The sequence below is a fragment of the Cryptomonas paramecium genome, chromosome 2 (assembly GCF_000194455.1).
Source record: "Cryptomonas paramecium strain CCAP977/2A chromosome 2, complete sequence".
In the NCBI taxonomy this organism is placed as follows: domain Eukaryota; class Cryptophyceae; order Cryptomonadales; family Cryptomonadaceae; genus Cryptomonas; species Cryptomonas paramaecium.
Window position 1 is genome coordinate 120471 of NC_015330.1, and position 25601 is coordinate 146071.

General features: G+C 25.7%; 24 protein-coding genes and 1 non-coding gene across 25 annotated transcripts; 10 read left to right on the plus strand and 15 right to left on the minus strand.

The window, feature by feature from the left end:
• Positions 1–36: 36 nt before the first annotated feature.
• Positions 37–1041, minus strand: CPARA_2gp294 (hypothetical protein; the record flags this gene model as incomplete). Its single annotated transcript, XM_003239802.1, has 1 exon — positions 37–1041. One exon carries the CDS (start codon positions 1039–1041, stop codon positions 37–39), a length of 1005 nt encoding a protein of 334 aa, XP_003239850.1.
• A 157-nt stretch (positions 1042–1198) lies between these two features.
• On the minus strand, positions 1199–1798 carry CPARA_2gp295 (hypothetical protein; the record flags this gene model as incomplete). Its single annotated transcript, XM_003239803.1, has 1 exon — positions 1199–1798. One exon carries the CDS (start codon positions 1796–1798, stop codon positions 1199–1201), a length of 600 nt encoding a protein of 199 aa, XP_003239851.1.
• Positions 1799–1884: 86 nt separating this feature from the next.
• CPARA_2gp296 (hypothetical protein) lies at positions 1885–2190 on the minus strand (the record flags this gene model as incomplete). The annotated part of the gene is made up of 1 exon (XM_003239804.1): positions 1885–2190. The coding sequence occupies one exon, from the start codon at positions 2188–2190 to the stop codon at positions 1885–1887; it is 306 nt and encodes a 101-aa protein (XP_003239852.1).
• Positions 2191–2441: 251 nt separating this feature from the next.
• CPARA_2gp297 (hypothetical protein) lies at positions 2442–2597 on the minus strand (the record flags this gene model as incomplete). Its single annotated transcript, XM_003239805.1, has 1 exon — positions 2442–2597. One exon carries the CDS (start codon positions 2595–2597, stop codon positions 2442–2444), a length of 156 nt encoding a protein of 51 aa, XP_003239853.1.
• A 66-nt stretch (positions 2598–2663) lies between these two features.
• rsp4 (40S ribosomal protein SSA) lies at positions 2664–3290 on the minus strand (the record flags this gene model as incomplete). Its single annotated transcript, XM_003239806.1, has 1 exon — positions 2664–3290. One exon carries the CDS (start codon positions 3288–3290, stop codon positions 2664–2666), a length of 627 nt encoding a protein of 208 aa, XP_003239854.1.
• Positions 3291–3447: 157 nt separating this feature from the next.
• taf (transcriotion associated factor) lies at positions 3448–4626 on the plus strand (the record flags this gene model as incomplete). Its single annotated transcript, XM_003239807.1, has 1 exon — positions 3448–4626. The coding sequence occupies one exon, from the start codon at positions 3448–3450 to the stop codon at positions 4624–4626; it is 1179 nt and encodes a 392-aa protein (XP_003239855.1).
• A 2-nt stretch (positions 4627–4628) lies between these two features.
• Positions 4629–7208, minus strand: imb1 (importin beta-1 SU; the record flags this gene model as incomplete). The annotated part of the gene is made up of 1 exon (XM_003239808.1): positions 4629–7208. The coding sequence occupies one exon, from the start codon at positions 7206–7208 to the stop codon at positions 4629–4631; it is 2580 nt and encodes an 859-aa protein (XP_003239856.1).
• Positions 7209–7297: 89 nt separating this feature from the next.
• iap100 (plastid import machinery, IAP100 protein) lies at positions 7298–10546 on the plus strand (the record flags this gene model as incomplete). The annotated part of the gene is made up of 1 exon (XM_003239809.1): positions 7298–10546. The coding sequence occupies one exon, from the start codon at positions 7298–7300 to the stop codon at positions 10544–10546; it is 3249 nt and encodes a 1082-aa protein (XP_003239857.1).
• Positions 10547–10756: 210 nt separating this feature from the next.
• CPARA_2gp302 (hypothetical protein) lies at positions 10757–11149 on the plus strand (the record flags this gene model as incomplete). Its single annotated transcript, XM_003239810.1, has 1 exon — positions 10757–11149. One exon carries the CDS (start codon positions 10757–10759, stop codon positions 11147–11149), a length of 393 nt encoding a protein of 130 aa, XP_003239858.1.
• A 132-nt stretch (positions 11150–11281) lies between these two features.
• Positions 11282–11845, minus strand: rpl9 (60S ribosomal protein L9; the record flags this gene model as incomplete). Its single annotated transcript, XM_003239811.1, has 1 exon — positions 11282–11845. One exon carries the CDS (start codon positions 11843–11845, stop codon positions 11282–11284), a length of 564 nt encoding a protein of 187 aa, XP_003239859.1.
• A 373-nt stretch (positions 11846–12218) lies between these two features.
• nog1 (nucleolar G-protein) lies at positions 12219–13355 on the minus strand (the record flags this gene model as incomplete). Its single annotated transcript, XM_003239812.1, has 1 exon — positions 12219–13355. One exon carries the CDS (start codon positions 13353–13355, stop codon positions 12219–12221), a length of 1137 nt encoding a protein of 378 aa, XP_003239860.1.
• Positions 13356–13427: 72 nt separating this feature from the next.
• On the minus strand, positions 13428–13691 carry CPARA_2gp305 (hypothetical protein; the record flags this gene model as incomplete). The annotated part of the gene is made up of 1 exon (XM_003239813.1): positions 13428–13691. One exon carries the CDS (start codon positions 13689–13691, stop codon positions 13428–13430), a length of 264 nt encoding a protein of 87 aa, XP_003239861.1.
• Positions 13692–13765: 74 nt separating this feature from the next.
• pop2 (CCR4-associated factor) lies at positions 13766–14581 on the minus strand (the record flags this gene model as incomplete). Its single annotated transcript, XM_003239814.1, has 1 exon — positions 13766–14581. The coding sequence occupies one exon, from the start codon at positions 14579–14581 to the stop codon at positions 13766–13768; it is 816 nt and encodes a 271-aa protein (XP_003239862.1).
• Positions 14582–14655: 74 nt separating this feature from the next.
• Positions 14656–15099, plus strand: CPARA_2gp307 (hypothetical protein; the record flags this gene model as incomplete). Its single annotated transcript, XM_003239815.1, has 1 exon — positions 14656–15099. One exon carries the CDS (start codon positions 14656–14658, stop codon positions 15097–15099), a length of 444 nt encoding a protein of 147 aa, XP_003239863.1.
• An 88-nt stretch (positions 15100–15187) lies between these two features.
• CPARA_2gp308 (hypothetical protein) lies at positions 15188–15946 on the plus strand (the record flags this gene model as incomplete). The annotated part of the gene is made up of 1 exon (XM_003239816.1): positions 15188–15946. One exon carries the CDS (start codon positions 15188–15190, stop codon positions 15944–15946), a length of 759 nt encoding a protein of 252 aa, XP_003239864.1.
• On the plus strand, positions 15943–16299 carry eif1A (eukaryotic translation initiation factor 1A; the record flags this gene model as incomplete). Its single annotated transcript, XM_003239817.1, has 1 exon — positions 15943–16299. One exon carries the CDS (start codon positions 15943–15945, stop codon positions 16297–16299), a length of 357 nt encoding a protein of 118 aa, XP_003239865.1.
• A 38-nt stretch (positions 16300–16337) lies between these two features.
• On the plus strand, positions 16338–16505 carry CPARA_2gp310 (hypothetical protein; the record flags this gene model as incomplete). The annotated part of the gene is made up of 1 exon (XM_003239818.1): positions 16338–16505. The coding sequence occupies one exon, from the start codon at positions 16338–16340 to the stop codon at positions 16503–16505; it is 168 nt and encodes a 55-aa protein (XP_003239866.1).
• A 6-nt stretch (positions 16506–16511) lies between these two features.
• Positions 16512–17585, minus strand: CPARA_2gp311 (hypothetical protein; the record flags this gene model as incomplete). The annotated part of the gene is made up of 1 exon (XM_003239819.1): positions 16512–17585. The coding sequence occupies one exon, from the start codon at positions 17583–17585 to the stop codon at positions 16512–16514; it is 1074 nt and encodes a 357-aa protein (XP_003239867.1).
• A 59-nt stretch (positions 17586–17644) lies between these two features.
• On the minus strand, positions 17645–18922 carry tubG (gamma-tubulin; the record flags this gene model as incomplete). The annotated part of the gene is made up of 1 exon (XM_003239820.1): positions 17645–18922. The coding sequence occupies one exon, from the start codon at positions 18920–18922 to the stop codon at positions 17645–17647; it is 1278 nt and encodes a 425-aa protein (XP_003239868.1).
• A 34-nt stretch (positions 18923–18956) lies between these two features.
• Positions 18957–20555, minus strand: tcpE (t-complex protein1, epsilon-SU; the record flags this gene model as incomplete). Its single annotated transcript, XM_003239821.1, has 1 exon — positions 18957–20555. One exon carries the CDS (start codon positions 20553–20555, stop codon positions 18957–18959), a length of 1599 nt encoding a protein of 532 aa, XP_003239869.1.
• A 115-nt stretch (positions 20556–20670) lies between these two features.
• trnD lies at positions 20671–20742 on the plus strand. Its single transcript has one exon. It is a non-coding gene; the product is annotated as a tRNA-Asp (tRNA).
• Positions 20743–20779: 37 nt separating this feature from the next.
• erf1 (eukaryotic release factor 1) lies at positions 20780–22048 on the minus strand (the record flags this gene model as incomplete). The annotated part of the gene is made up of 1 exon (XM_003239822.1): positions 20780–22048. The coding sequence occupies one exon, from the start codon at positions 22046–22048 to the stop codon at positions 20780–20782; it is 1269 nt and encodes a 422-aa protein (XP_003239870.1).
• Positions 22049–22140: 92 nt separating this feature from the next.
• impA (importin alpha) lies at positions 22141–23670 on the minus strand (the record flags this gene model as incomplete). Its single annotated transcript, XM_003239823.1, has 1 exon — positions 22141–23670. One exon carries the CDS (start codon positions 23668–23670, stop codon positions 22141–22143), a length of 1530 nt encoding a protein of 509 aa, XP_003239871.1.
• A 78-nt stretch (positions 23671–23748) lies between these two features.
• CPARA_2gp316 (hypothetical protein) lies at positions 23749–24117 on the plus strand (the record flags this gene model as incomplete). The annotated part of the gene is made up of 1 exon (XM_003239824.1): positions 23749–24117. The coding sequence occupies one exon, from the start codon at positions 23749–23751 to the stop codon at positions 24115–24117; it is 369 nt and encodes a 122-aa protein (XP_003239872.1).
• Positions 24118–24158: 41 nt separating this feature from the next.
• Positions 24159–25589, plus strand: sufD (Fe-S cluster assembly protein SufD; the record flags this gene model as incomplete). Its single annotated transcript, XM_003239825.1, has 1 exon — positions 24159–25589. The coding sequence occupies one exon, from the start codon at positions 24159–24161 to the stop codon at positions 25587–25589; it is 1431 nt and encodes a 476-aa protein (XP_003239873.1).
• Positions 25590–25601: the final 12 nt, after the last annotated feature.

Sequence of the window (25601 nt, forward strand, 5' to 3'; positions counted from 1 at the left end):
AAGAAAAATTTGTAATTTTATGGCTCAATAGATGAGTTAAATAGATATTTTTTTTTTAAAAATAAAATAAAATATATCTTTTTTAAGTTTTTTAGAAAAGTTTATCTTTTGAAAAAAATTTTCTATTATTAAACATATTTCCAAATTATAGATTGAAAATTGATTCGAAGATTTGTCTAACGTGTTGTATAAACAATTTTTATATTTCGTATTTAAGGAAATTGAAATTATTTTGTTTTTCAATTGGCTCGAAAAGTATTTTTTTGAATAAAACAGTTTAGAGTTTGAATTTAAAAAAATTAAGAAGACGTAAAAAAATCCAGTTGATTTACCAGATTGAAATTTGAAAAATATTTTCAAGAGTTTAACAGATCGATTTCCAGACAAACTTAAACAAAAAAATTTTAAAATTAACAAATAACCATTTTCGCGTCTCAAAATATTCGCCAAAGAAAGATTCATTCTTTTCAAAATCTTGCGTAAAATATTTATATTTGAAGAATCAACTAAATTTACGAAAAGTTTCGTTTTTTTATAAGAATCAAATAAAATTTTATTTAAAAAAATACCAAATAAAACATAATAGTTTATTTTATCAAAACGAATAAATTCTGAGAAAAATGAGAAAAAAAAAGAAGGAGAATATTTACTAAAAGTCTCGTTTAGCGTATTTAAACGATTTGTAAATAAAAACTTTAACTTTTTTTTATTTTTCCGAGAAAATCCCGAAAAAAAGATTCTGAATGTGTAAATTTTATTATAAAGTTTGTATAAAGTTATCTGTTTTGATAAATTTCCAAATAGAGACAAATTGATAATTTGGAAAATTTTTTGTTTATTATCAGTAAAAATTTGAAAAAAGAAATCTAAAATTCGACTCGAATGTTTAAAATAGATTAGTTCAAATAAATTTTGGTTAAACAGTACAAAAAAATACAATTTTTTTTCAAATGTTTCTTTCATTAATTGATATACTATAATTTTTGAGCCAAATTTATTTTTTAAAATTTCAAAAAAAAATATCCCAATCGACGAAAACATTAATTTCTGGTTTATTATATTGCTAAATTTGATTATTATATTTAAAATATAAAAATAATTTTTTTTTTTATAAAAATTATAAAAAAATGAAATATTAACTTTGCTATAACTCCTGTATAAAAGTATAATATACGAGTATAAAGTTGTTTATTCATAATCAAGTTTCTTTAACCAAAATAAGACAAACAATTAAACTGCATACTGTTACTATGTTTACAATTATAAGCATAAACGTTTTCGTATTCATATCGAGTAAATTTATAAAAAAAAATTTTCTTGTAATTCTTTTTTTATTGTAATTTTCTTTTAAAAATGAGTTATTTAACTTTTGAATTTTTTCAAAAAAACCCATTGATGTTTTTAAGAAAAAAAACATAGTTTCTGAAATTTTTAATTGGTTTTTTATAGATTCGATTGAATTTTTTATATTAAATTCCAATAAATTCTTTTTATAAACATATGTGTCTATTTTTTTCAAGTCGTTTCTTGTATAGTTTATACGTAATTTTTTTTTATAATTAAAAAATGCAAAAAAAAACAATGATTTTTCAACTTTTAAACATTGTGCATAAGTTAGATATTTTTTTTCAAAAAAAATCTTTATTATTTTTAAATGATTTCTTGTATAAATTGAATAAATTTTCAACAAAATACTAATACTTTTTTTATTAAAAAAACTAATTTTTTCAGAATTAATTCGGTATATAAATTTGTTTATCAAATAATTAAATTTTATATGATCAAAATAACTGCACATAAAAATTTTGGTGCTTCGAAATATTGTTTTATATATTTAAAATTTATTTATAATATGCATATTAAAAATAAAATGAACACGGAAATTCACGTCTGTTTTTTTTCTAGACTGTTTATAAAGAAAATACGATCCGTGTCAGAATTAAGTTGCGTTTCGATGGATATTATTCCGTGTTCTTCCATTATTCTTTGAATAAAATCTGAGAAAAAATCCAAATGATAAGAAGAAAACTTTTTATTTAAAAAATATTTCATAAAAAATAATAACTTTCTATTTTTTAAACACATAAAATTTGTTACATTTTTTTCAATATCTAATATTTTTATAAATACATTCATTTTTGAAAAATTTTTTATAGGAAAATTAACACGCGAGTTAATTTTAATAGTCATGATATTATTATTACCAAAAAAATTATCACAACGTGTAGTTTTAGAAAAGAATTTTAAACAGACAAAATATTTTACTTTGCAAACGGGGTATACTTTCAAGTTTGTTTTATGAGCTTTTTTTTGGTTAAAATTCAAATAAATTTTTTTATAAATATTCTTGGTTAGAATTATTCTAAAAATAAATTTAGTTTGATCATAGTTCGAGCTAAACGAAACAAACGTTTCAAAAAAAAAAAAGTTTTTAAAAAAAACTACGTCCTGAAAAAAATCAAGCTAAAAAATGAAAAAATTTTATTTTTATTCAATAAAACAGAAATATACTCTTGATCAATACCTTGCATTTGAGATATTAAAAAAACCTGAAAAAACAAATATGCGTTAAATATAATTTTACTATTAACTTTCATTTTACCTTTTTGTTGCCTTGATGTGTATATATACTTACAAAATTCAATTTATAGTCAAATTTTTTTTCATATAGCTTCCGTATATTCTTTGGTATTTTTATCCAGAAAAAATTCTAAAGGCACTTTCCAGTTCATAGGATTTAAACTATCCCTAGAAAATAAAACTTCTCTGGTTAAGAGCCACCATGAGAAAGCAGTTGAATATTTGTTTTTGTTATTAAGAGGTATAACTATATCAACAAATTTCAGAAGGGTGTCTGTGTTACAGAATGCTATAACAGGAAGACCGACTTTCGATGCTTCTGATATTGCTTGTGACCCTGATGAACAATCAGCCACAATAACTAACCGAGGCTGTATAAAATCTTTGCAAAATTGGTTTGTTATTCTACCTGGAACCCATTTCCCTAAAATAACTTTACATCCCGTATAAGAAGAAAACCTTAAAACCGAAGCCATGTTTTCGTTAGAACACGAGACCACGATGACTTCTTCCTTATTACGAACTGAAGCAACTGCTTTAGCTGCTATTTTAATTCTTTTAAATATTTCTAGGACATTAAAAATAAAAATACCATCCTGTCTCATCTTCCATACATACATTTTCATGTCATTTGTACAATAATTTAATCCTAGATGACAATCGCACAATATCATTTTCTTTATGTCAAGATAATATGTTTTATTTTTCATTTTGAGCGTAAAAAAACAGTTTTTAATAATAACTAAAAGTACGATACCAACATTTAAAATCGTATAGTACTAATACTAAAAAATAAACAATTTCTAGCTATTTAGCTTATATAATAAAATATACTTAAATTTATACATTTATTTTTTAAAATAATAAATGGATACAATCACAAACTGTTTTGATAAAAATATAATAACAAAAATTTTATTTTTAATAGGAAAAAAAAATTTTATTTTTCGCAACTGTGTACAAGAAATCTATTTCCATATAAAACAATATATAAAACTTCTTGTTCGGAATACTTTTAAGTACGCAGAGATAACAAAAAAAACGTGTATATCAATATCGGATATACAACATGCAAATTTGTGCAATGGTGTTATTAAATTTACACAAAAAACGAAAAACGTAATTAAAAAAACTAAAAAAAAAACAGCATTAACTTATTCGTCTAATTTAAAAGATTATTTCATAAATACTCAATCAAGTAGTTTCAATAAAAAAATAAAAAAAATACTTATTTTCAAAAATTGGTTTTTTTTTAAAACTCACGAACGTCTTGATTTTTTAAAATCAAACAGTTGTTTTTTTAAAAAAAACCTTTATCAGCATTTTATTTTCCATAGGTTCATATTGGTTAAAATGGAAAGAGGTAATTACTTAGAAAAAAAAGTGTGCTTACAAAAAATTTCGAAATATAAAAAAATAAATAATATCGTGCTCTACTTTGTTTTATATTTAAACAAATATATGAGTGATAACGAAATTTCCATATTTCATATAAATCAAGTTGTTAGTGTAATAAAAGCGTTGGTTATCAATAGATATTTTGATATTTCGGTATATTTTAATTTCTTATTTCCAGTTTTAATTAAATATAAGATCGAAATATTTAGTAGGTTAAAAAAAAAAGAATTTTTTTTAGCTAAACATCTTTTTGCAGATATAATTGGTATTATTTACAATCGTTTAAAAACGCGCAATAATGTTGCTTATTTGAAAATTAGTTTAATTTTTTTTCATATGTTATTTAGTGATTATAAATGTATTAGGGAAATATACGGACCTATTTTATACACAACAGTTATTGGATCAAATTTTTTAGAACTTTTATTGCTTCCTTATTTGTTTGGAATTATAAAAAATCTAAAAATAACATTATTACAGTTTAAAAATAGTAGTTTATTAGAAACAAAAAAGTTATATCATATGATAATGGTAATTGTTTTGTCGTATTGCGTAAAAAATAGCAATACCAATAATCCGCAAATTAAAAAAATATTCTGTAATTTAAAAGACATCAGATATCTTATTTATTCTAAAATAAACAAATAAAGTTAAAGTCCATATATACATTCAAAAGCCCATGCTCCTAAATTTTTGATTTTCAGCTGTTGATTATATTTGCTTTCATTTAAAAACTGAAATATCCAACATTCTTTTTGAAATATAGACTTAATGCATGTAAAGCTCAGACAAAAATCCCCTAACAAACCAATGCATATTTTAACCAACGCGATCATCTTATCTCCTTGTACAGAAAAATATATATAATCTAAAACCCATTTCAATTTTTTTAAAAATTTACTTTCATATAAAATTTTATCATAATCTTGAATTTGTTGAATGATTCCGGTTAAACTCATTAAAACAGAATCTTGAATTTTAAAATGTAAATCCGTATCTTGTTCTTCTCTGGTAGAAAAATTTAGGGTAACCCGGGAAAAATTCGCAATATCTTCTAAACAATCAATTAAGTTATCAATGCATTTTAAACTAATTTTGTGAGTTATAGTTATGTCACCAAAACAAGAGAGTGTTTGTAACGCTATACTTTTTCTAAATTTTTCTTTTTTCAATTTTTCAGATAATATGTCGATAATTCTTTCTATAAAATTCGATGTTTCTTTTCTTAATATTCTGCACGTATCTCCTAATAAACCGATTAATAGAATAACCGTATCATTTTCATCGGTATTTTTAATCAAATTTAATAAAAAAAATATCCATTTTTTTATTTTAGACAAATCTTTTTTAATTTCATCGAATTGAATCATGGTATTGACGCATATCAAAATTTCTTCTTCAACTGAAAAATTCGAAGTAATTTTTGAATCGACTATTACCCCGAAAAACATATTAAATAAATTTTCTAACAGAATTGTATTAATTTTGTTGTTATATTTTTGTACTATGCAATTTATGATTTTAGAAATATAATTTTGAGCTTCTTTTTCATTTTTCATTTTTGTAAATTTGATCGTATTTTTGATAAAGTTTTTAGAGAAATACAGCATAAAATAAGGTAAAATTCCCAAAATAAAACACGTATCTCTGATATCAGAATTGATTATTAAACGCAAAAATGCTTCGGATAGTTGATTACTATTTTTGTTGTTAATAATCCGAAATAAAAATTCTTTCAAGATAACTAAAAAAATGCTCTCAGAATACCAAGCTAGTAACCCTTCCCTATTTAATGATTGTAAAATTTCGTTTAAAATAAAGCACATATTGTCATGTGAATTATTAATTATACTAATAACTATAATTTCAATTACTTGATCTAAATAATGCCTTAGTATATATGAAATATTATATGAAATTTTTCCAACTATTAAAACAAAAATATCGTTTATGTCAGAAAATCTGTTTTTTAAATGATAAATCCAAGACAAAAGAATTTTTCGTGTATAACTATATAAAAATTTACATCCTATACCCTCGAAAATTGCAATAAAAAATAAACTTGCGGTTTGGATATCTCTAAAAACATTACAATACATGTGCTTATCTACAAAAAACATAGAAAAAAACGTTGCTTCACGTGGAAAAACTTGACTGATTGTATTTAAGCAATTTCCAGCTGCATTACAGCAATTCCATTTTTCAGTGTGTTCATCATCATTGTTTTTGCGAATACAATCTAATAATAAAAAAGGTATGTGAAAATTTGTATAAATATTGTAATTCGAATGAAATAAAAACCATGTTCCTTGTTTTAACGATTTGTATTTTGCTAGAATAGTTTCAAACTCTTCTTCCATGATCGTATTCCAAAGTTCTGTAGCATAAGAAACTGATAAATATCGGTCACACTGAATTGTATATGCAATTAAAATGTACAGGGAGGTGCCGTATTCTTTTATATGAATATAGTATTTTTTAGAAATTTTTTCTAATATTTCCAAACACGTTAATTTGATTATAGAATTTTGGTTTTTAGCTTGATTGTATATTGAACCAATTATGAAATTTCTATGAGCTTTTTTTTCAAAGATTTCTTCTATGTAATAAACTAAAGAAAGAAAACTGTTCAACGCAGATATTTTAATGTTTTTACTATTTTTTCCATTTTTGTTTATGAAAGCAAAAAGAATTTTAACAATTTGAAATAAATACATTTTAAACATAAAGTTTACATTCCTGCTGAGGGTTATCTCTTGACAAAAAAATTCTAAAGTTTCTATAATAGAACTGTGAAAATTAGGTTGAATGTTTTTATTTTCCAAAATCTTTATAAAATATACTAAAGTATAATTTTGCTTTTGATATAAAAGTTCTATGCTCATTATTTTTGCCATTATTTCAGCTGCAGTTTTTCTTATGACATCAACTGAACTTTGAAAAGTATTTATTACAGTTTTTTTTATGTTGAATCTTGAAATTGGACTAATAGACGCTAACCATTTGCATGAGTAAATGTTTTTTTCTTTTGAGCTCACCTTATTTTTGAGTAATAATCCTGCTAATTTTCTAACATGACATTCATAATTTTCTTCTTTTAATATTAAAGAAAGATCAATAAGAAAATTATCTAAATTTTTCTCTTCTAATTCTTGTAATTCGAGTTCAGCGCTTTTTCTTATGAAACAGTCAGAATTCTGTATAGCTAGTAAAGCTTCTTTAATTTTCATGTTTTTAAAAAAAGCACCCTCGTGTAATAAATTGTTTCAACTTCCGAATCGTATTGGAACTGTAATAAATGTAAAATGAAAGCACTCGCATGTTATACCATAACATGATTTTTTCTGGTAAAAGAATGTCAGATAATTATTGTCACGCGTTTGTTCCTATTTTCAACACTAATAAAGAAGTAAAAATTTTATTACTTTCAAATACGGTATTAATTCAGAAGAAAAAAAAGAGATTACAGTCAAATATTTTTACAAATTTATTTCATGAAAAATGTTTAAAAGCTAGAAAAACTGTTCTTTATTCTTCTTTTTCTGAAAATACATTAAATATTATCCAAAAAGAACTTAAACAAGAAAATCAAACCGTCGATAAAACAGCATTTGGTCCTTTTTTTTTAGCATCTTTCTTATTAGTTAGTATACTTGCATTTAATCTTCGTCGGATTTTTCTAAAGAATAAATGTATTTTGGCCTTATTTCTTATTTTATCAGGTGGATTTTTCTTTTTATCAACTAAGAAAAAAAATCCAATGAATATAAAGAAGGAAATGTTAGATGCATTTTCTTCTGGACAAAAGGATAGTTTAAAAAAAACAATACTATATACAACAACTCACTTTGAATTGAATGATCAGAATATAAAAAAAGAAATTTTTGAAATTTACAAAATGTATGTTTTAATTTTTTTACAAGATTCCGTTCCTAAACTCGACGAAATCGAAGAGCTTATCAAAATTAAAAATTTCTTTGACATTTCTAACGAAGAAATAGGAGAATATCATAGTCAAATTGCAATTGATTTATATAGACAATATAGGATTGAGTTAGAACGAACCCCATCTGAATATCTTTTCAAAAAAATAGACAAGTTTATATTTTTATCTGATAGGATTTTTTCTATTGATTCAGAAAAAGGACGTAAATACGAAATGACAAGATTGAGAAAAATATTTTCTCTTTCAGAAGAAAAAACGTTTTCACATTGTTCAACTGTCTCTTATTCTATTTATTTTAAAATAATCGAATTACTATTTAAAAATAATTCTTGGGATTTGGATAATTTAGAAACTATTCAAGCTACAGTCGGGATAAGTCAAGATGATAAAAATAAAATTCATTTCTTTTTTTTAAAAAATTTTATTGTCGAATTGATATCTAAAGAAAAAAAAATAAGCTCAGAAGATCAAAAAAAAATTCAATCAATTAAAATGTTATTTAAAATAAACGAAGAAAATTTTCAGAATTTATGGATTGAATTGGTTAAACCTTTTTTCACTTCGGAAATTGCTAATCACACAACCCAGTGTGTCAAAATTTTAAATGAAAACAATATCCAAGAGACAGTGAACTTTTTTCTGGAAAAAAAAAAAGACTTTTTCCTTTCTTCCTCCGAGTCAATTAACTTTTTTCTGTTTGAGTTAAAAAATGTTTTACAAGATACACTCAACTCGATTTTAAAAACACATATGCAAAAAAAATCTATAATATCAGAAGTAGAGAAAGTTCTGAATATTCATCAAAATATAAAAAAAATATTACAACTTCTATGTCAGTTAGATCAAAATATGAACTTTGTATATGATAATACTCTTTTTTATGAAATAAAACAGGATTTTGATTCCATGAAATTTGTTGAAATTTTTGAACATTTTATAAAAAACTGCTTCGAAAATATATCAATTTTGCCGGAAAAACAAGAAAATATTTCGGATCTCAAGCAAATTTTTTTTATTTCGGAAGAAAAGTATAAAGAAATGTATAATAAGGAAGCACAGCCTCTTTTTGAAAAAAAAATTGTTGATCTAGTCGAATGTAAAAAATTTACTGTTGAAGAAGTTGATTTTTTGAAGAAATTTCAGTTTTCTTTAAAATTAAGCGAAGAAGCAGCGTTAGATGTTAAGATCCGCGTGTATAAAAATTATCTGTATAATGTTATGGATAAAAGAAAAAATATTTCTCAAGAAAATAAAATTAAATTGAATAAAATAAAAAACCTTCTTTTGCTCAAATGGAGTGATATACAAATTTTTTATAACGAAATAAACGATCTTCTTTATAAAAAAGCTATTTCAGAAGCAATGGGGGTTTCTGGTTTTATATCGACAGAATATTGGAAAAAATTAGAAAAATTAAGAAAAAATTTGAAAATAACAGAAAAAAAAGCGCGAAACATTTTTTACCAAGTTTGCAAAGATAAAGCAGGATATATATTTGATCAAGTGATAACTCAACACAAAAAAAAAAATCAACCGAAGGAAAAATCTGGAGAAGAACAGCATTCTGATACTACCCCCAGCGAAACTTTTTTGCAAATTGAAACCAATATTTCAAACAAACACGAATTATCAGATTTAATTGATTTTTACAACAGGAATAAAATTTTTATAAAAAAAAGCTTATTTTCTAATTTGCTTTTACAAAAGAAGATGAAAAGTTTAAACGGAAGGCTAGAATTACAAAATGATTTAACATTAAATCTCAATTATTCTTACCCGGTCAATTTGTCCGACTTATTTGATAACAAAATTGTTTTGGAAATTTACAGACAATATTTAATTGAATATTTCTCTTCAAAATTTCAAAACGAAAAAAAATGCACACTAAATGGGTTCAATAATTTAGCGCTTATACTTGGGATTCAACGTTCTGACATAGATTCAATTCACGCGAACGTAGGTTCGACGATATACACACAATTTTTAACACATGCATTACATAAAGGATTTATTGATGAATCAGAAATGCATTTCCTTTCTAAAGTTAAAAATACACTATTTATAGACGATTTGGTGTGTTTGAATTTAATCAGACAAGCAAAAAAAGATAGGGTTAAAACTTTCGTAGAAGATATATTGGATGACCAGATTATAAATCCTGAAAAAATAGCCGAAATGAGGAAAATGGCTATGCTGTTAAACGTTAATCTACAAAATGATATTTCAGTTCCGATTGACCAACGCGTCAAATTATTCAAGATGGAAATAGATTTTAACATAGAGAAAGAACTATTAAATAACGAAAATCAAAACCTAATAGAAGAGCTTAGATTTTTCTTTGGGTTATCCAAAGAATTAACGAAAAAAGTTTTAATTGAGAACATAACTTTGAAATGCGAAGAGTGTTTGATAAATGCAATAGCTTCCATTAGAAGAAAAGAAAACGAACAGTCGATGGAAGAGTTAAAAAGAATCCTCAGATTTGGGAAGGTTTTGCCAGTCAAAATAAAATCTTCGTTTATTTCAGCGAAAGAAAAAGAACAAATTCTATCAGCATTCAAGTCTTCAAATGAATCAGAGGATAGTGACAAATATTTACTCAAAACTATGTTAAATTTATAAAATTTAAATTACAAATGGTGGTTATTTTAGTTATATTGGCTGTGAATTTTAGAATATACAATATTAACCAATGAGAGATAAATGGAAAAAAAAAAGAATGCGAAGACTCAAACGAAAAAGAAGATTGATGAGACAAAAATCTAATTGATAGTAATGAAATTTAATTAAATTTTAATGTAAAATAATTAATTATTTGAACTTTTTTTCTTCATGGATAAAATAAATAAACTAAAAGAAACAATAGACAAAGCAGCTAAAGATGCGTGTAAGTTTTTTGAAAAAAATAACAGAGCAGCGGGCGTTAGAGCCAGAAAAAAATTACAAAAATGCAAAAAATATATACAGAATATAAGAAAATTAATCCAGCAAGTTAAATATGACTACGCGCAAAAAAAATCTCTTCATTTTGCAAATGAAACAGCTTCCACTTTAGTCGAATTATTTAATAAAAATACCCAGGATCAAAAAAACAATCCAGATGCATCAACGCAAGATAATTTTTTTTTAACAGAAGAAAATGCAAAAAATATTAATTATGTGAAACCTGTTTCAAAATTCCACGAATATGATATGATAGAAATTTTTTCTCCTTTAGATAAGTAAAAATAAAAGTTTCTCCAGTAAGCTGAATATAAAGAGTTTTTTTTTACAAAATTTTTTTGTGGATACATTAAAAGTATATATATAAAAACACTTTTTGAACGACGCAATGTATGATTCAATTTAGTAATAGAATCAACTTACTATATTTATTTTGTGAATATAGATCCCATCCAGAAACTTACGTATGTCTTTGCGTTTGACTAAGCAAGCTTGATGAATTGATGCAGCGGATAAAGAAACCATATTAACATCAGTTCCTCTTACTAAAATTTCATCTTTCATTTTTTCACTTTTAATACATTGTATTTCGTTTGGTATTATCACTTTTCTTACTTTTTTTTCGCCGAGAAAATTTCTTATTTCTAACACTTTTTTATCATTCGATAGCGTAACGTTTATAGGAAAATGTGCATAAACAAATCGCATGCGGTATTCAAATTTTACCAATACACCGGTTATTAGGTTAGAAATTAGAGTTACTATTGTATTAAGACTAGATATTTTTTTTTTGTCTCCGTGCCAAATTTTAAAATATAAAACTTTTTTTTTCTTCTTCAATTTCATATCAATTAAAATATGTTTAAAATTTCTAGTTAATACACCTTTTGGCCCTCTGACTTCTATTTTTCTTGAAAGTAATTTAACGTGAACACCTTTTGGTATTTTTATTTTTCTAGAAGATAATATCGGTAGCATTTAAACACTAAAGTACACGTTGCTCTATTTTTTTTAAAATTAAACCTTTTTAAAGACACATGTGTATGAAATCTGACAATATCGGCAATGAGCTTATACATTCGAACTCACGACCTTCAGCATGTCAAGCTGACGCTATAGTAAATCTAACCATCTGAGCTAAGCCGACTCAGTTGGTGAAGTGAGTCTATTTTTTTATGACGTTTTATTTTTACGTGGAATAAAATTTACGAAGGATAGATTAGAATGATTGTGAGAAAAATTTAATTTTGAATTCAAAGGCTTTGGTAATTTTAAGGAATTTAAATTTCTAAATATATAATTTACTTCAGAAAAAAATTCTCTGATTTTTTGTTTTTTTCTTCAATTAAAATTAATTGAGATTTTTCCCAAAGCATATCATTTTTTGCTTTAAAATTATTTTTTTTTTACTTGTAACTTTTTGGCTAAAATGATATTTTAATATAAACGTATTTTTAAAATACAAAAAAAAACTTATTTGTTTTGGTTTTAGCATATGATGATTTTCCCCGGTAAGGCATGTTTTTTGAAGAAAAAATATCCCAGTTTCATCATGGCAAGATAGTTTCAGAATCCCTTCTTTTTTTATTTTTAAAATATAAAAAATTAAAGCTTTCTTCATCCTATTTTTTGTTTTTTCCCAATTTAAATCAGTTTTATTCAGTAGAATTATTATTTTTTTTTTCGTTAGATAACAAAGTATCGACTTGAAAATATCAATTTGCTTAATCATGTTTACCTTAGAAAAAAAACTAAAATCAAATACATGCAAATTAGTGTATTTCAAATGAATAAGAGCAACGATAGTTTGCATTTCAACCGAATTTCTATTTAAATTTTTAATATGTTTTAATCCTGGCGTGTCTAACAATTGCCATGTGGTACAATTGTTGTTATATTCGCCGATTTGCAAAAATTTTGTAACAAAAGCATAAGAATTCGTTTTTACATTAGCTTTAGTTATTTTATTGAGAAGAGAACTCTTACCCGACCCGAGACCCCCTGATAATAAAATTAGTTTTTTATGAAAGTTGATAAATGGTATAAACTTGATTTGAATTTCAACTTTTTTTAAATAAATGAAAATGGAGTTAGTTTTTTTTACCATGCTACATAATTTCCCTAAACCCACTTTTTTTAGAATTTTGCAGTCTTGTAAAGAATTTCCTAGCTTTAAAAGTGTTGTGTATTTTTTCAACAGTTTAAAAATCAAAAGTTTTAGATTGTTTAGCCAACCAAGTGCAACTTTATAATAATTTTTATTAAACAACAGATTAAATATATTTTTGAAAAAAGGATCAATTTCATTCATAACTGGAAATTTTTGAATCAGGTTACAAATATAATTGTAAAAATTATAATAAGCAAAGGACAATTTTTTTATATAGAATTTTCTAATTCTTTGAATCGAAAAGTGTTTATGAATTATAGTAGGAGTTTTTTTTTGTGTTTTTGAAAGAATTGTATTGATTATATCATTCGATATCATACGTTTTTAAGCTTTGTTATGTAAACATTACAACTATTATTTTTTAACTATAACGAGTTTTTTTTGTAAAAATCAAATAACGAAATAAACTACTCTGATCAATTTGAGCGCGTAAATTTTTGGTTGCATTGTTTCATTGCAATACATTTTCCCAAATTTATCGGGTTTGAAATGCAAGAAAAAAGAATAACATAGAGAAAATTTTTCATATTTTTTTTTTGACCATAGTGCGTAGAAATTTATACACTCTTTCTCGAGTTTATTTTGCTTGATTTTGAAGCAAATTGAGTTCATAAAAAATATATAAAAACGAAATAACAAAAACGGTTCAGCCATTTTTTTTTAAATTAAATATATTTTTATGATTAAGTTTGTGTATATAATATGATTAAACAACACATGTTGCAAATTCATATACAATAGTCATCGATTTCGCTTTCAAAAAAAATATCCGGTTTTTTTTGTTTTAGTAAATCTGAGTTGCACAAAAAATACACATTATCAAAAAAATTCTTTTTTTCAAAAAACATTTTTTTTAATTTAAAAAAAATTTTCAAAGTCAGTAAAGAATCACTTCCAGCTTGATGTTGTTGTCCTATTCGGAACACTTTGAGTTTTTCTGCTATTTTATCGAGCCCTCCGTAAAATTTTTTAAAACAAACGCTTAGGTATTTTATATCGTAATAACATGGAAAATAATAATAAAGCAATTTAAAAAAAACGGGTTTACTATCTGGGAGGTTTTTTTGCAATAACATTCGAATTAAATATCCAAAATCATATCCCGAATGAAATGATATCCATTTTATTTTTTTGTTGAATAAAAAACCGCATCTAATCAGGAAATGAATAAATTTATTCATTTTTATCCCTTTTTTTTTGTGTTTTTGAAAATTGACTCCAGAATTGATCAAAAGATCCAAAGAATTTTGCGCAAACATGTCTTTTTCAAAATTAAAGTTAAAATTAAATTGCCAACACGCTTTTGATTTTGGAATATCTCCGTTTTTATTGGCAAACGAAAACCCTAGTTGTATAATCTGTAAAATATTTACATTGTGTTTTAAAGTTTGATAATGTTCTTCTGACGTTTCGTATTCGGTCGGAATGGACGTGATTCCGGGAAATTCTGTATCCATTGAAATATAATTATATTCTTCGATTAATTTAATCATTATTTTCATAGCTTTGTCAACGTTATCGTTCCATATTTGAATAATTTTCATAGTATGAAATTTTTGATTTTTACACTATGAAAATTTAAGTACATGTTATTTTTTTTCTTAAACAATTTCTGTAAATGTTCATTTGTAATTTTCCAACGAACTTAAATTTACACAAACGATCATTTTGGTTCAAAAAAAAAAACTTCAAAATCAAAGCAAATCTAGAAAAATATCCTGAACATTTTTATCCAGAAAGAATAAAAAGAGAAGAAACTTCTTCTGAATACAAAGTTCTTCAGGAGATTGATTTTTTAAAATTACTAAAAGAAAATGTTTCACTTGAAACTTTATTAAAAATAAAAAACATTAACTTGAATGCACGTGAATTTCCCAGAGACAAATTTTGTGAAATAGTTAGAGGCGCGGATGAAAGTATTTTGGATTGGTTGAAATCTAAAGCAAAATTGAAACTAGCATCCGATGAAAATGATATTCAGCCGACTCAGAATCAAACTTCTCTAGAAGAAGAATTTAATTTCCAGGAAAATGAAAATAATTTAGAATCTTTTTTTCAATGAAGAAAATTCTAAAGTAACCGAGTTTATCTGGAATTTCCTCTTTTATAAAAAGGAAATAATATTATTTTTGAATAATTAAATATTTTTAATGGTCAATGGCAAATCGATAACACATTACGCCGAATGTAATAATGTAATGATCGTGAATATAAAAATAAAAATTTTGAAAAAAATTTTTTTCTTTTTTCTTTTAGAAAAATGTTTTTTCATGGAAACTATTTTTTTCAAATTTCACAAATTTTTATTTTGTTTTAACCTTTATATTTATTTAATTTACAATTCTATTTCAGATAGATATGGCAAATCAATGTTTTTTTTTCTAAAATTGAAAAAAAAATATTTCGACTATATTACAGAAAGAACTGTTAGAAATATTTTTGTCTTTTCGAAAAAAAAATATATATTAAAAGAGAATATTCGGGTAAAAATTAATGAAAAACATTTAGAAAAATTAAAAACTAATAATTTTTTTGAATATTTCTTGACAAATTTTTATAAAATTAACAAATCAAAAAAAACGTTTTGGAATAAATGCGTTTCGTTTATGATCAAAAAAAACGAAAGTAATTTATATAATCTAAAAACAAAGGAAATTTTTTTAATTTACGCAAATATTTCACTAAAAATTTTATTGTCATCGCAGCATAACTGTATATGTTCGTTTACGGAAAAAAAATGTTGTACATTGATCCGAACTTTTGGAAAAATTAATAAAAACATGATATTTTTAAACTATAAACGTTTTTCAAATTTTGAAAGAAGTTTTTTTTTGTCAAAAATTTTCAAAAAAGCTGCTATTTATGCAGCTTTATTTTCATATATTTACTTAACTAAAATAAATATATGAAAATAAATGAGAAAAAAAAAATCTCGCTCGAAAAAAAAATAAACGAAAAGAAAGAATTGATTTTCAAGGAGGATGGACAAGAATATGCCCAGATATTAAAAATGCTAGGAAATGGGAGATGTGAAGCATATTGTTTCGATGGTATAAAACGCTTGTGTCATATTAGAGGTAAATTAAAAAAGAAAATTTGGATAAACGTAGGAGACATTGTATTAGTTGGGCTAAGAGATTTTCAAAAAGATAAAGGAGATATCATGTCAAAATATTCACCCGAAGAATCAAAATATCTGAGAACATATGGGGAAATACCATCCGAGACTCCTATTCAAAGCCACTTTAATCTAAAAAATTAGTATTCTTTTGCAAAATGTTTGTGTTATAGGAAACAAATATGACTATAAACTATAATTTTTCGTGGCTATGCTTGCTTTTATTTTTTTATCAAATTGTTGTCAAAATGATATCCGTATTGTTAAATCATACTAAAAAAAATATTGTACCAATGATACGTGTGTTTGGCTTCACCTACCAATCTCAGCAAAGTTTCCTCCATAATTAATTAATATTAACTAGAAAAACCGTAATACCAAATAAAAATTAAAGTATCGTCACCGCACGAGCTTACTATGTTGTCATCAAGTGGATGCCATGTTAAATAATTAGTATTTTCTAAATTAAAATTTTTTACCATAAATTCTATTTTGAATTTAAAAAAGAAAAAACTTCCTGTGTACAAACAAATTGGACATTTATTTTTAGTGAAAAATTTATACTTAAACGCTATGTTTGCATTTTCTCTAGCTGTGTATAAAAAAGACGAATTAAACTCTGATGTAGTGGTACAAAAAAAATTAGTTGTATTCGAAAAAAGAAAAATAATATTATTATTATTTTTTTTTTTTGAAAAGATCAAAAAGTTTCCTTGGCTAGTATTTGTGTGAAAATTTTTACTGTTTTTTGAAAAACTTATTTTAAAAATTGCACAAAAAGGAGAAATTATAATTGCATTTTTGAAAGCTACAGTGTGTTTGGATTTAACAAAAAAATTCACAGTTCCCCCGTATTCCGCTGTTATCAGATATTTGTGTTTGAAATGCCATATTGAATATTTTATATCGCTTTTGCAATTTTTGTCAATAAAAATACAATCAATTATATCTTTATCATTTTTTTTCCATACATACAATCTTTTGTTTCTAGTAACAACAGAAAGTAAAGTTCCATTAGGAGAATATCTGCAATTTTTTATTTCAGATAAAGAATTAAAACAAGATGTTTTTTTTTTAAAAGTAATTGGTTTTTTTTTATTAAAAAAGACAATCTGGCACGTGTAAAAAATTCCCGAAAAATTCACAACGCAACATTCGTTGGTGTTTGGTGACCAGTTGATATTTTTGTAACTTTTACACGTCGACATTAAATTAAATTTACACAAAAGTTTCCATTTAGAAAAATGTAAAAGATTAATCATCAATTTCGAATTTATTTTGTGATAATTGTTGCATAAAAAAGGTCCCCATGTCAAAACTAAACCATCAGCCCCGCAAGAAATTAACAACTCTCCTTGAAGAGACCATGTTGTTTTCCAGACCGAAGCAGAATGTCCTTGAAGCGTAGTTAAACGAACGAGATTTAGCATACTTATTAGAAAAAATTTTATATAAAGAAATAAATAATCTTGTAAATAAATATATTATATTAAGGAAAAAAAGTCGCGTCAGTCGCGGCATAATTTTTAATAAGAGAATATACCGTTTCTCTTGCATCTTGAAATAAATTGAAGGTATTTTCAGAGTTAAATTCTTTTAAATAATCGTTTAAAAATGCATTTCTTTTTTTCAAACAGTCATATTCACTTAGAACTTTTTCAAATATTTTTTTCAATGAGGAATGATTATATAAACACATTTCTATAAAATTTTTTCTTTTAGAAAAATCAAATAAATTTGTATAATGAATGGAAGGTGGTGCCCATTCTATAAATTTCATCTCGCTTTTTTTATAACTTTTTTTCAAGTGCTCATATATGTTGTTTTGTAAAGGATTTCTATTTAATATATGAAACGAAGATATTAACTTTCCATCCTCGAATGAAATAGGTATTGTGCAATTTGAAATAGAAAAACTCGATCCTCGTTGATCTGTTAGCAAGGGGTCCTTTTTCCCCTTGGTAGAGAAATTTGAAACAGCCGCTGTGAAAAAATGAAGTCCGTTGACGGGCGTGAGAGTATTAAATAGAGTCTCTATATTGTTTTTAGAAAGTTCAGGATATATTTCACTCATTTTAATTGTCGTTATTATTTTTGCTATTAATGAATTAATTTGATACATATGTAGTTTTACATTTTTATTATGTGAACTAATTATTTTTTCTATTGAGCTATTCTCAAAAAAAACTACAGAATCTGCATAAAGAGTTAACCATCGAATTGATAGGATAGAATTATAAGGCTGTATTACAGTATTTGAAATTTTTTTTTGATTAGGAATGAGAGGATAACTGGTAACAAACTTCCCTAAAAATTCATCTTTGATCATTTCTAATATGTAAGATCCTGATCCGGAACCTGTTCCTCCTTCTAAAGAATGAAAAATATCAAAAAAAGGCATTTGATCAGATTCTTCGATATTTTTTCTAATGACATTTTCTATATTTTCTTTGTTTTTGTCTGCACCAATATAACCATTGGCCCAATTACCACCCGTGCTTCTATTGTCTGATACTATATTCAAACTGGGATAGAATTTAGAAAATGTACTATTTTGTAACTTATTTAAAGTTCTTGGTTCCAAATCAAATAAAATTGCACGAGGCACAATTTTTCCGCACGAAGATTCTTTGAAAAATGAGAACTTATCTTGACAGTGAGATCTTTTGAAATTTGAATTTAATTCAGAAAAAATTTCTTTCCAGTATTCATGGCCTACTTGTAATCCGAATTTACCAATTTGGATTGTGTAGTGTTCTCTTTTCATCAAATAAAAAAAATACCTTATGATTTTTTAATATTTATTTGTCGTTTTCTAATTTTATCAAATCATCAATTTTTAAAATCGCGCAAGCTAGTTGCACTGCATTTTGAATTTGCTGCTGTTTTCCTAACAGAGTTTCAAATACTTTTTTTTTTTTCATATTTCCTACTACTTTTCCCGTGCAATCTATTCCTAGGTGAAAATTTTTTTCACCAATCTGTCGATTCATTATTTGATATAAAGTTTCAATCGGAGAATAGCCAGCGTTTTCAGCTAATATCATGGGTATTGCTCGAAGAGATTCTGAAAAACTATTAAGTATACAATGTTTTAAACCAAAAGATTGATAAGCTTGTTCGTATATTTTCAAAGAACAGGATAATTCTACCGATCCTCCTCCGAATACGATTCTATTATCTTTTATAAGATTTCTTATTACACAAATTCCATCTCTTAATGATCTTTTAATTTCTTCCACTATAAATTCACTGCTTCCTCTTATCAGCACCGTGATTACTTTGGACTTTGCGCAATTTTCGATTATCAAAATTCTATTTTGTTTGTCTAATGAACTTTCCCTAATCTTACTTGCATATCCTAATGTAATGCTAGTAATTTCGTTAAACCTGGGAACTATTTGTGCTCCAGTAGTAACAGCTAGTAATTCAATTTCGGTACCCGATACCCATCGAACTGCTGATAATTTGTTCCTTAATAATAAATGATTTCCTTCGTCATCGAATCCCCATTGACATAGCAAAAGATTTGCTCCGCTAGACTTTATTTGAAATATTGCATCATGAAAATATTTCTGTTCAAAGGAATAAAGCTGGTTAAATTGTATTTCGTTTTTTATTTCGATTTTGTACTTCGTTTTAGGTTTAGGAGGTTCAAGTGGACAAGTTAATATACACAAACGAACGTCATTCATTTGTTTGGGCATCTGTGTATGTGAAAATTCTTTATCAATGATTATCCCATTTATTAACATAGTATGTTCAAGATGCCCTCCTGCTCTTTTCTCGAATTTTATTAAATCCAAGTTTACGTCTTTCCTGATTACATCACAAACAGCAAAAACAGACTTTATGCAAAGTTCAGAAAGTTTTTTTTTGGATCTTTTCGTAATTTTTGAATTCATTGATGTTATTCCTGCTTCTAACATAAAAGTATAAACATCATAATCTTTACTCATACGTTCTGATATATTCTCCAAATGACCCAAACAGATATCACATGCATATTCAAATCCTTCTACTATTCTTACGGGATGAATGCCTTTTTCTATTAACTTTTCTGCTTGTTTTAATAAACTTGCAGTCATTATAATAATTCCAGTCGTACCATCGCCTATTTCTTCATCTTGCGATTTAGATAAATTAACTAACATTTTTTCTACCGAATTTTTTACATCCATTGACGATAATATAGTTGCTCCATCGTTTGTAATGATTATATTTCCGTTTTTTTCATTTATAATTTTATCCATTCCCAAAGGGCCAAATGAACTTTTAAGGATATTTGAAATTTTTGTTATAAATGAAATATTTTTTTTTATGACCCAAAATCCCTTGTTATGTCCAAATAAGTCTTTCTTTTTCTTGGAAAATCTATTTTTTACGGAATTAAGTTCCATTGTAAAAATGTTATTTGTTTTTTATGTTAATAATCAAATAATTTACACAGAAATGAATAAATAAATATTATTTTTATTATGTTGAGAATTTTAACAAATTTCCTTTAGGAAGTAAGTTTGGTTAGTATAGTGGTAAGTATGCTTGTCTGTCACACAAGAGACCGGAGTTCAATTCCCCGACTAAACGTACGATTTTTTTTGGTTTTTATGGATTTATAAAAAACCTAGACTTGTAAGTTGTTTGTATTTTTGCTTTCGTATCTTAATATTCCACCGATACCTCCGAAACTTTTTACAAACTGAGATCCCTCTGGCGTTTTATTTGTTATCAAAAAAACGGTCGCTCCAAAACAATTTCTATTATTTATAATCCAACTTAAAAAATATTCTTTCTCTTTAATTTCAACAGCAGAGTTTTCTTCTTTAAAATTTTTTTCAAAGTGATTTTCCTGTATGTAAAAAATTGACTCCTTTTTGGCTTTAGCATCATATGCAATTATTCTTAATATTTTTAAATCTTCCCAACACAACAATTTTTGTATTGCGCCTGATTCCAATGCATTTAAAGTTTCTCTAAAACCAAATATATATTTGTTTGAATTTTTCGCTATTTCTTCGAAAAAACTTTGAATTGTTTTTTTTTCTTTAAAAAATTTAGAATCTTTTAAGATATCAGAACATAAATTAATAGCTTGATCGAATCCAGCGATTCCTCCATATCCTATATCTACGGTTTGAAGAACCTTAGACCTTAATCGTAAATCTAAAAATTCCGATTTGTTAAATTCATTTTTGAATTCACCAGATCCAGCTAAAATTAAATTATTTATATTCACTCTTCCCTGTTCGTTTATGAAATATTGAGTCGCTAATTCTGTAACTTTTTTTAAAAAAATATGTCTTTTTTCAATTCTCAATCGAGCAAACCTGAGAGCAGATTGGCCTCCTCTTCCGTGTTTTTTGGGTAATTCTACTGATAATTTATATAGTACTTCTTTTCTTTGACCAGATAGCGTTCCTAGTAATAATCCTTTTCCGTCTAAGATTATAAATCCAGTTTTTTCTTCATTTTTTAACAGAGATCTTAGAGCTTTTGTATGAAATTTATTATCACATAAATACAAAGAAGTGTTTACAGGTTCAATCGGTTCTATATCAAAAGTAATTTTTTTTTCTTTATTCGAAGAATCTAATATAGTACCACAGTACAAAGCTAGTCCGTTTTCAGGAATTTTCGTATACAATTTTAAACGTTGTTGCGTAGAAACAATCGCAGATAAAACTGAAAGTCTGTTAACGCGAGATTTGATATTAGAAGCAGTTGAAATTTCTTCGTTTAACATTTTACTGATTTTTGAAATTTGATCTCCAGGTGAAATAATTAAAGAAATCATACTGGTTCCATTTCCTCTAGCTTCTTCTAATATTTTTAAAACATTTTTTAATTTCCATTCTTGTATTCTTCTGTTTTCTTCTTCGAATTCATCTGTCATTTTGAATAAAATTTATTGAATACAGTTGCGAATCTGTAATAACTGAAAATTGCTATAAATCTACTCTTTTTATATTTTATACGCATGAAAAATTAAGAGAAGTCAAAAGAACAATCAGGAATTTGTTGTTTATTATTTAGCACATCATTTACATGCTCATGACTCGGGTGTTCGCTTAAACTTTCTTGACACTCGAAATATTTTTCCAGTATATCCAAAGATTTTTCATATATAGTATTGTTTTTATGGTGTTGTAATATTTCTAGCTTTTCTACAGTTCCAGCTTGTTCTATGATTGTAATGAACTTATTTTCATTACAATTTTGATTTTTACCTATTTTAAGTATAGTTTCAATAGATTCTAGCGTTATTTTGATTAAACGTACGTCGGCAAATTCTAATAGATCTAAAAGTGGTTTCAAGCAACCTTGTTTAATTAAATAGCTTACATGAATTTCTTTTCCGCCTAAAATAGCATTACAGATACTCCATGCTGCTTCTTTTTTTATATCAATATCGGCATTTTTTAAAATGTGTATTAAAACCGGAAAAAATCGATTGTCAATTAACGCTTGAATTTGATGTGAATTTCCTGCAGCGATATTAGAGAGGGTCCAGCAAGTTTCTTTTTTAATTGTTTTTTTTGGAGAGTTTAGTAAAATCAGTAAACAAGGTAAAATCGAACAATTCAATACTAACTGTGTTTGATTATCATCGCCGCTTACGATATTTCCAATTGTTCTCAAAGCAGGAGTCTGTACTTCGAAATCATTATGTGTCAAAAGTTCTATAATTCTTTGAAGAATTCCTGATTCTGTTATTAATTCGACTTTTTCTTCTGATATATAAGATAACGCCCAACAACCGTCACTTAAAATCTCGGTATCTTCTGAAAATATAATTTTCTTTAATGCAATTAAGATATTCTTTATATACTTAGAATTCGGTCTCGGTTTTCCCCTGCAAAAATTAGATAAAGTCCATGTCGCGATTCTTAAAAAAGAAACTTGTGTCGTAAGGCTGATTTCTTTTAGAATAATATCTAAAACATGATTATTTAGGACTAAATCTCGGTGTCTATGAGAATCTCCTGCTATATTTCCTAATGCCCACATGGCTTGCTCTTTTAAATTTTCATTTTCATGCTGAATCAGCGCAGCGAGAATAGGTATTGCACCTGATTCGACTATAACTGAAGTTTGTTCACTTGTACCAGATGCTATATTTGTCAGAATCCAAACTATTTCAAATTTGATATCTACCGAATCATGGTGTTCTAAAATATCGATAAATGTATTTACCAGATTAAAATTTATAATTTGTTGTATAGGAGGATCTTTTTCGACAGAAAGCATTTTTCTCAATCCTATCAACGCTTTTTTTTTTGTTTCAATTTCACTTGAAGTTAAATCTTCTTTTAATTTAAATAAATCAAAAGGATGCTGCTCGGAATCCGATAGAAGCGTTTCTTTTGTTTTTAAAAATAATTTTTCTTTTCTTTTTTCCATTAAAAAATCTTCTCTCTGTAAGTTCCTTTTTTCATTTATCAAGTTATCTTTTTTTTTAACATCATTCTGTGTATATATTTTTTCAAATATACGCTGATTTTCTCTGCTGGTCATCTAAGCTCTTTTTGTTTTGAAATAATGTGACAATAAGTTTATATACCATTTACTAATAAAATTTTTAATACTACGAATATGATTATGATTTTATTAGTTTATTTAAGTATAATCGAACAATTGTTTTATGTGATATTTATCTTGTATATATTTTTAATAAAAATTAAACCAAACAAAAAATTAAACTTTACGTTTATCGATAAACAACATTTTTCTATCAAAGCAAAAAAATGTCATTTAATGTGCAAATTATATAAGAAAGTTTGCAGAAATGTTGTGTCTATGAATTTATCGGAATTATTTAGAATAAAAATTAAAAAGACATATAAATATATTTTTTTAATTTTTATATTAACATTTTGTTTTATGAAATTTCTTACTTTTTCGAGAATTTCATGCAAAAAAAAGATTTTTTATAGATTTAAGATGTATATTTATACATCTTAAATCTATAAAAAATCTTTTTTTTGCATGAAATAACTGCGGTTATGTTAAAATTCCCATCTCGCGCTTTTTTTGTAAATTATTTAAAAATGATTTTTTTCAGCTTAATACGAGATTTATCTTCGTTTAAACCGAAAAATGCCGAAACCAGATATGCTTACCAATTTACATCGACACGAAAAAATGCAATAAGACAATCGATTTACATGGATTCTGGTCTAAGAGAACAACCAATTTTTACAAATTCAATTCAAATTTTTAAAAATTCGGAGAATCAATTGTTTAAACATCTGAATCGTGCTGGAATTAGCTTTCTAAAAACAACTCCATTTCCTTTTCAACGCGAAGAATCTTATAAATTTGTTCCTTTAGACAGATTATTTGGCATGAATTTATTTACTGATAGCCAAAAAAATACAGTTCATTCACCGAAATTTTTTGCAGATAAAGAACAGATTGAAATTCATTTTTTAAACGGGTTTTGTTTAGAAAATTTTTCATCGACCAATTACCAGTCTTCTAAACATTTATATCTAGGATCATTCGAAGCATTGCCTAGTGAAAAAAAAAAATATTTATTAGACATATCGAATCAAGGAGAAAGTAGTGTAACTGGAGGTTTTTTCTCAGCTTTAAATACAGCGTGTTTAAGCCAAATATCAGTGCTTTTAATACCTGAAAACTATAATTGTGAAAAAGAAATCAATCTTTTTTTCCAACAAAATGATTATTGCTCTAAATTTTATTTAAACCAAAAATTAATAATAATAAGTGGAAGAAATTCTAATTCTAAAATTTCTCAATATCATTTTAGTTTTTCAAAATTAACTTATTTTGACAATACAAATGTTAATATAGTCCTTAAAGATTATTCGGTAATGAAATATTATGTTACAGCTAAAAATAATCAACTTTCATCTCAAATTTTTTCACTTTACGTAGATGTAAAAAAAAACGTATCTTTTGATCTTTCGATAGCGTCTTCGAATTCTTTTATTTCAAGAGTCAACGTAGGAATCGATATGAATGGAGTAAACTCAGATATCTGTATCAAAAGTATTTCTATTGTAAACGACGAAGGAATGACAGATTTTCACTCTAGAATAACGCATAATTATCCTCAATGCGTTTCTTCTCAGTTACACAAAAATTTAGTGGAAAAAAATGGTCATGGTATATTTTCAGGTAAAATCCAAGTCCACGGCACTGCCTTCAATAGCGAAGCTTGTCAATTGTGCAAATCTCTTTTATTGTCCAAAAAATCTAAGGTAGATATTATGCCAATTTTGGAAATTAACAACGATAACGTCAAATGCACACACGGATCAACGATTGCTGATTTAGATAAAAATCAAATCTTTTATCTTCAATCTAGAGGGATTTCTCTTGAAACATCGTATAAAATGCTAGTCAACAGTTTCATCAGAGACGTGATCGATAGCTTTCCCGATTTTTCTAAAAAAATTTTACTATAGACGAAATATATC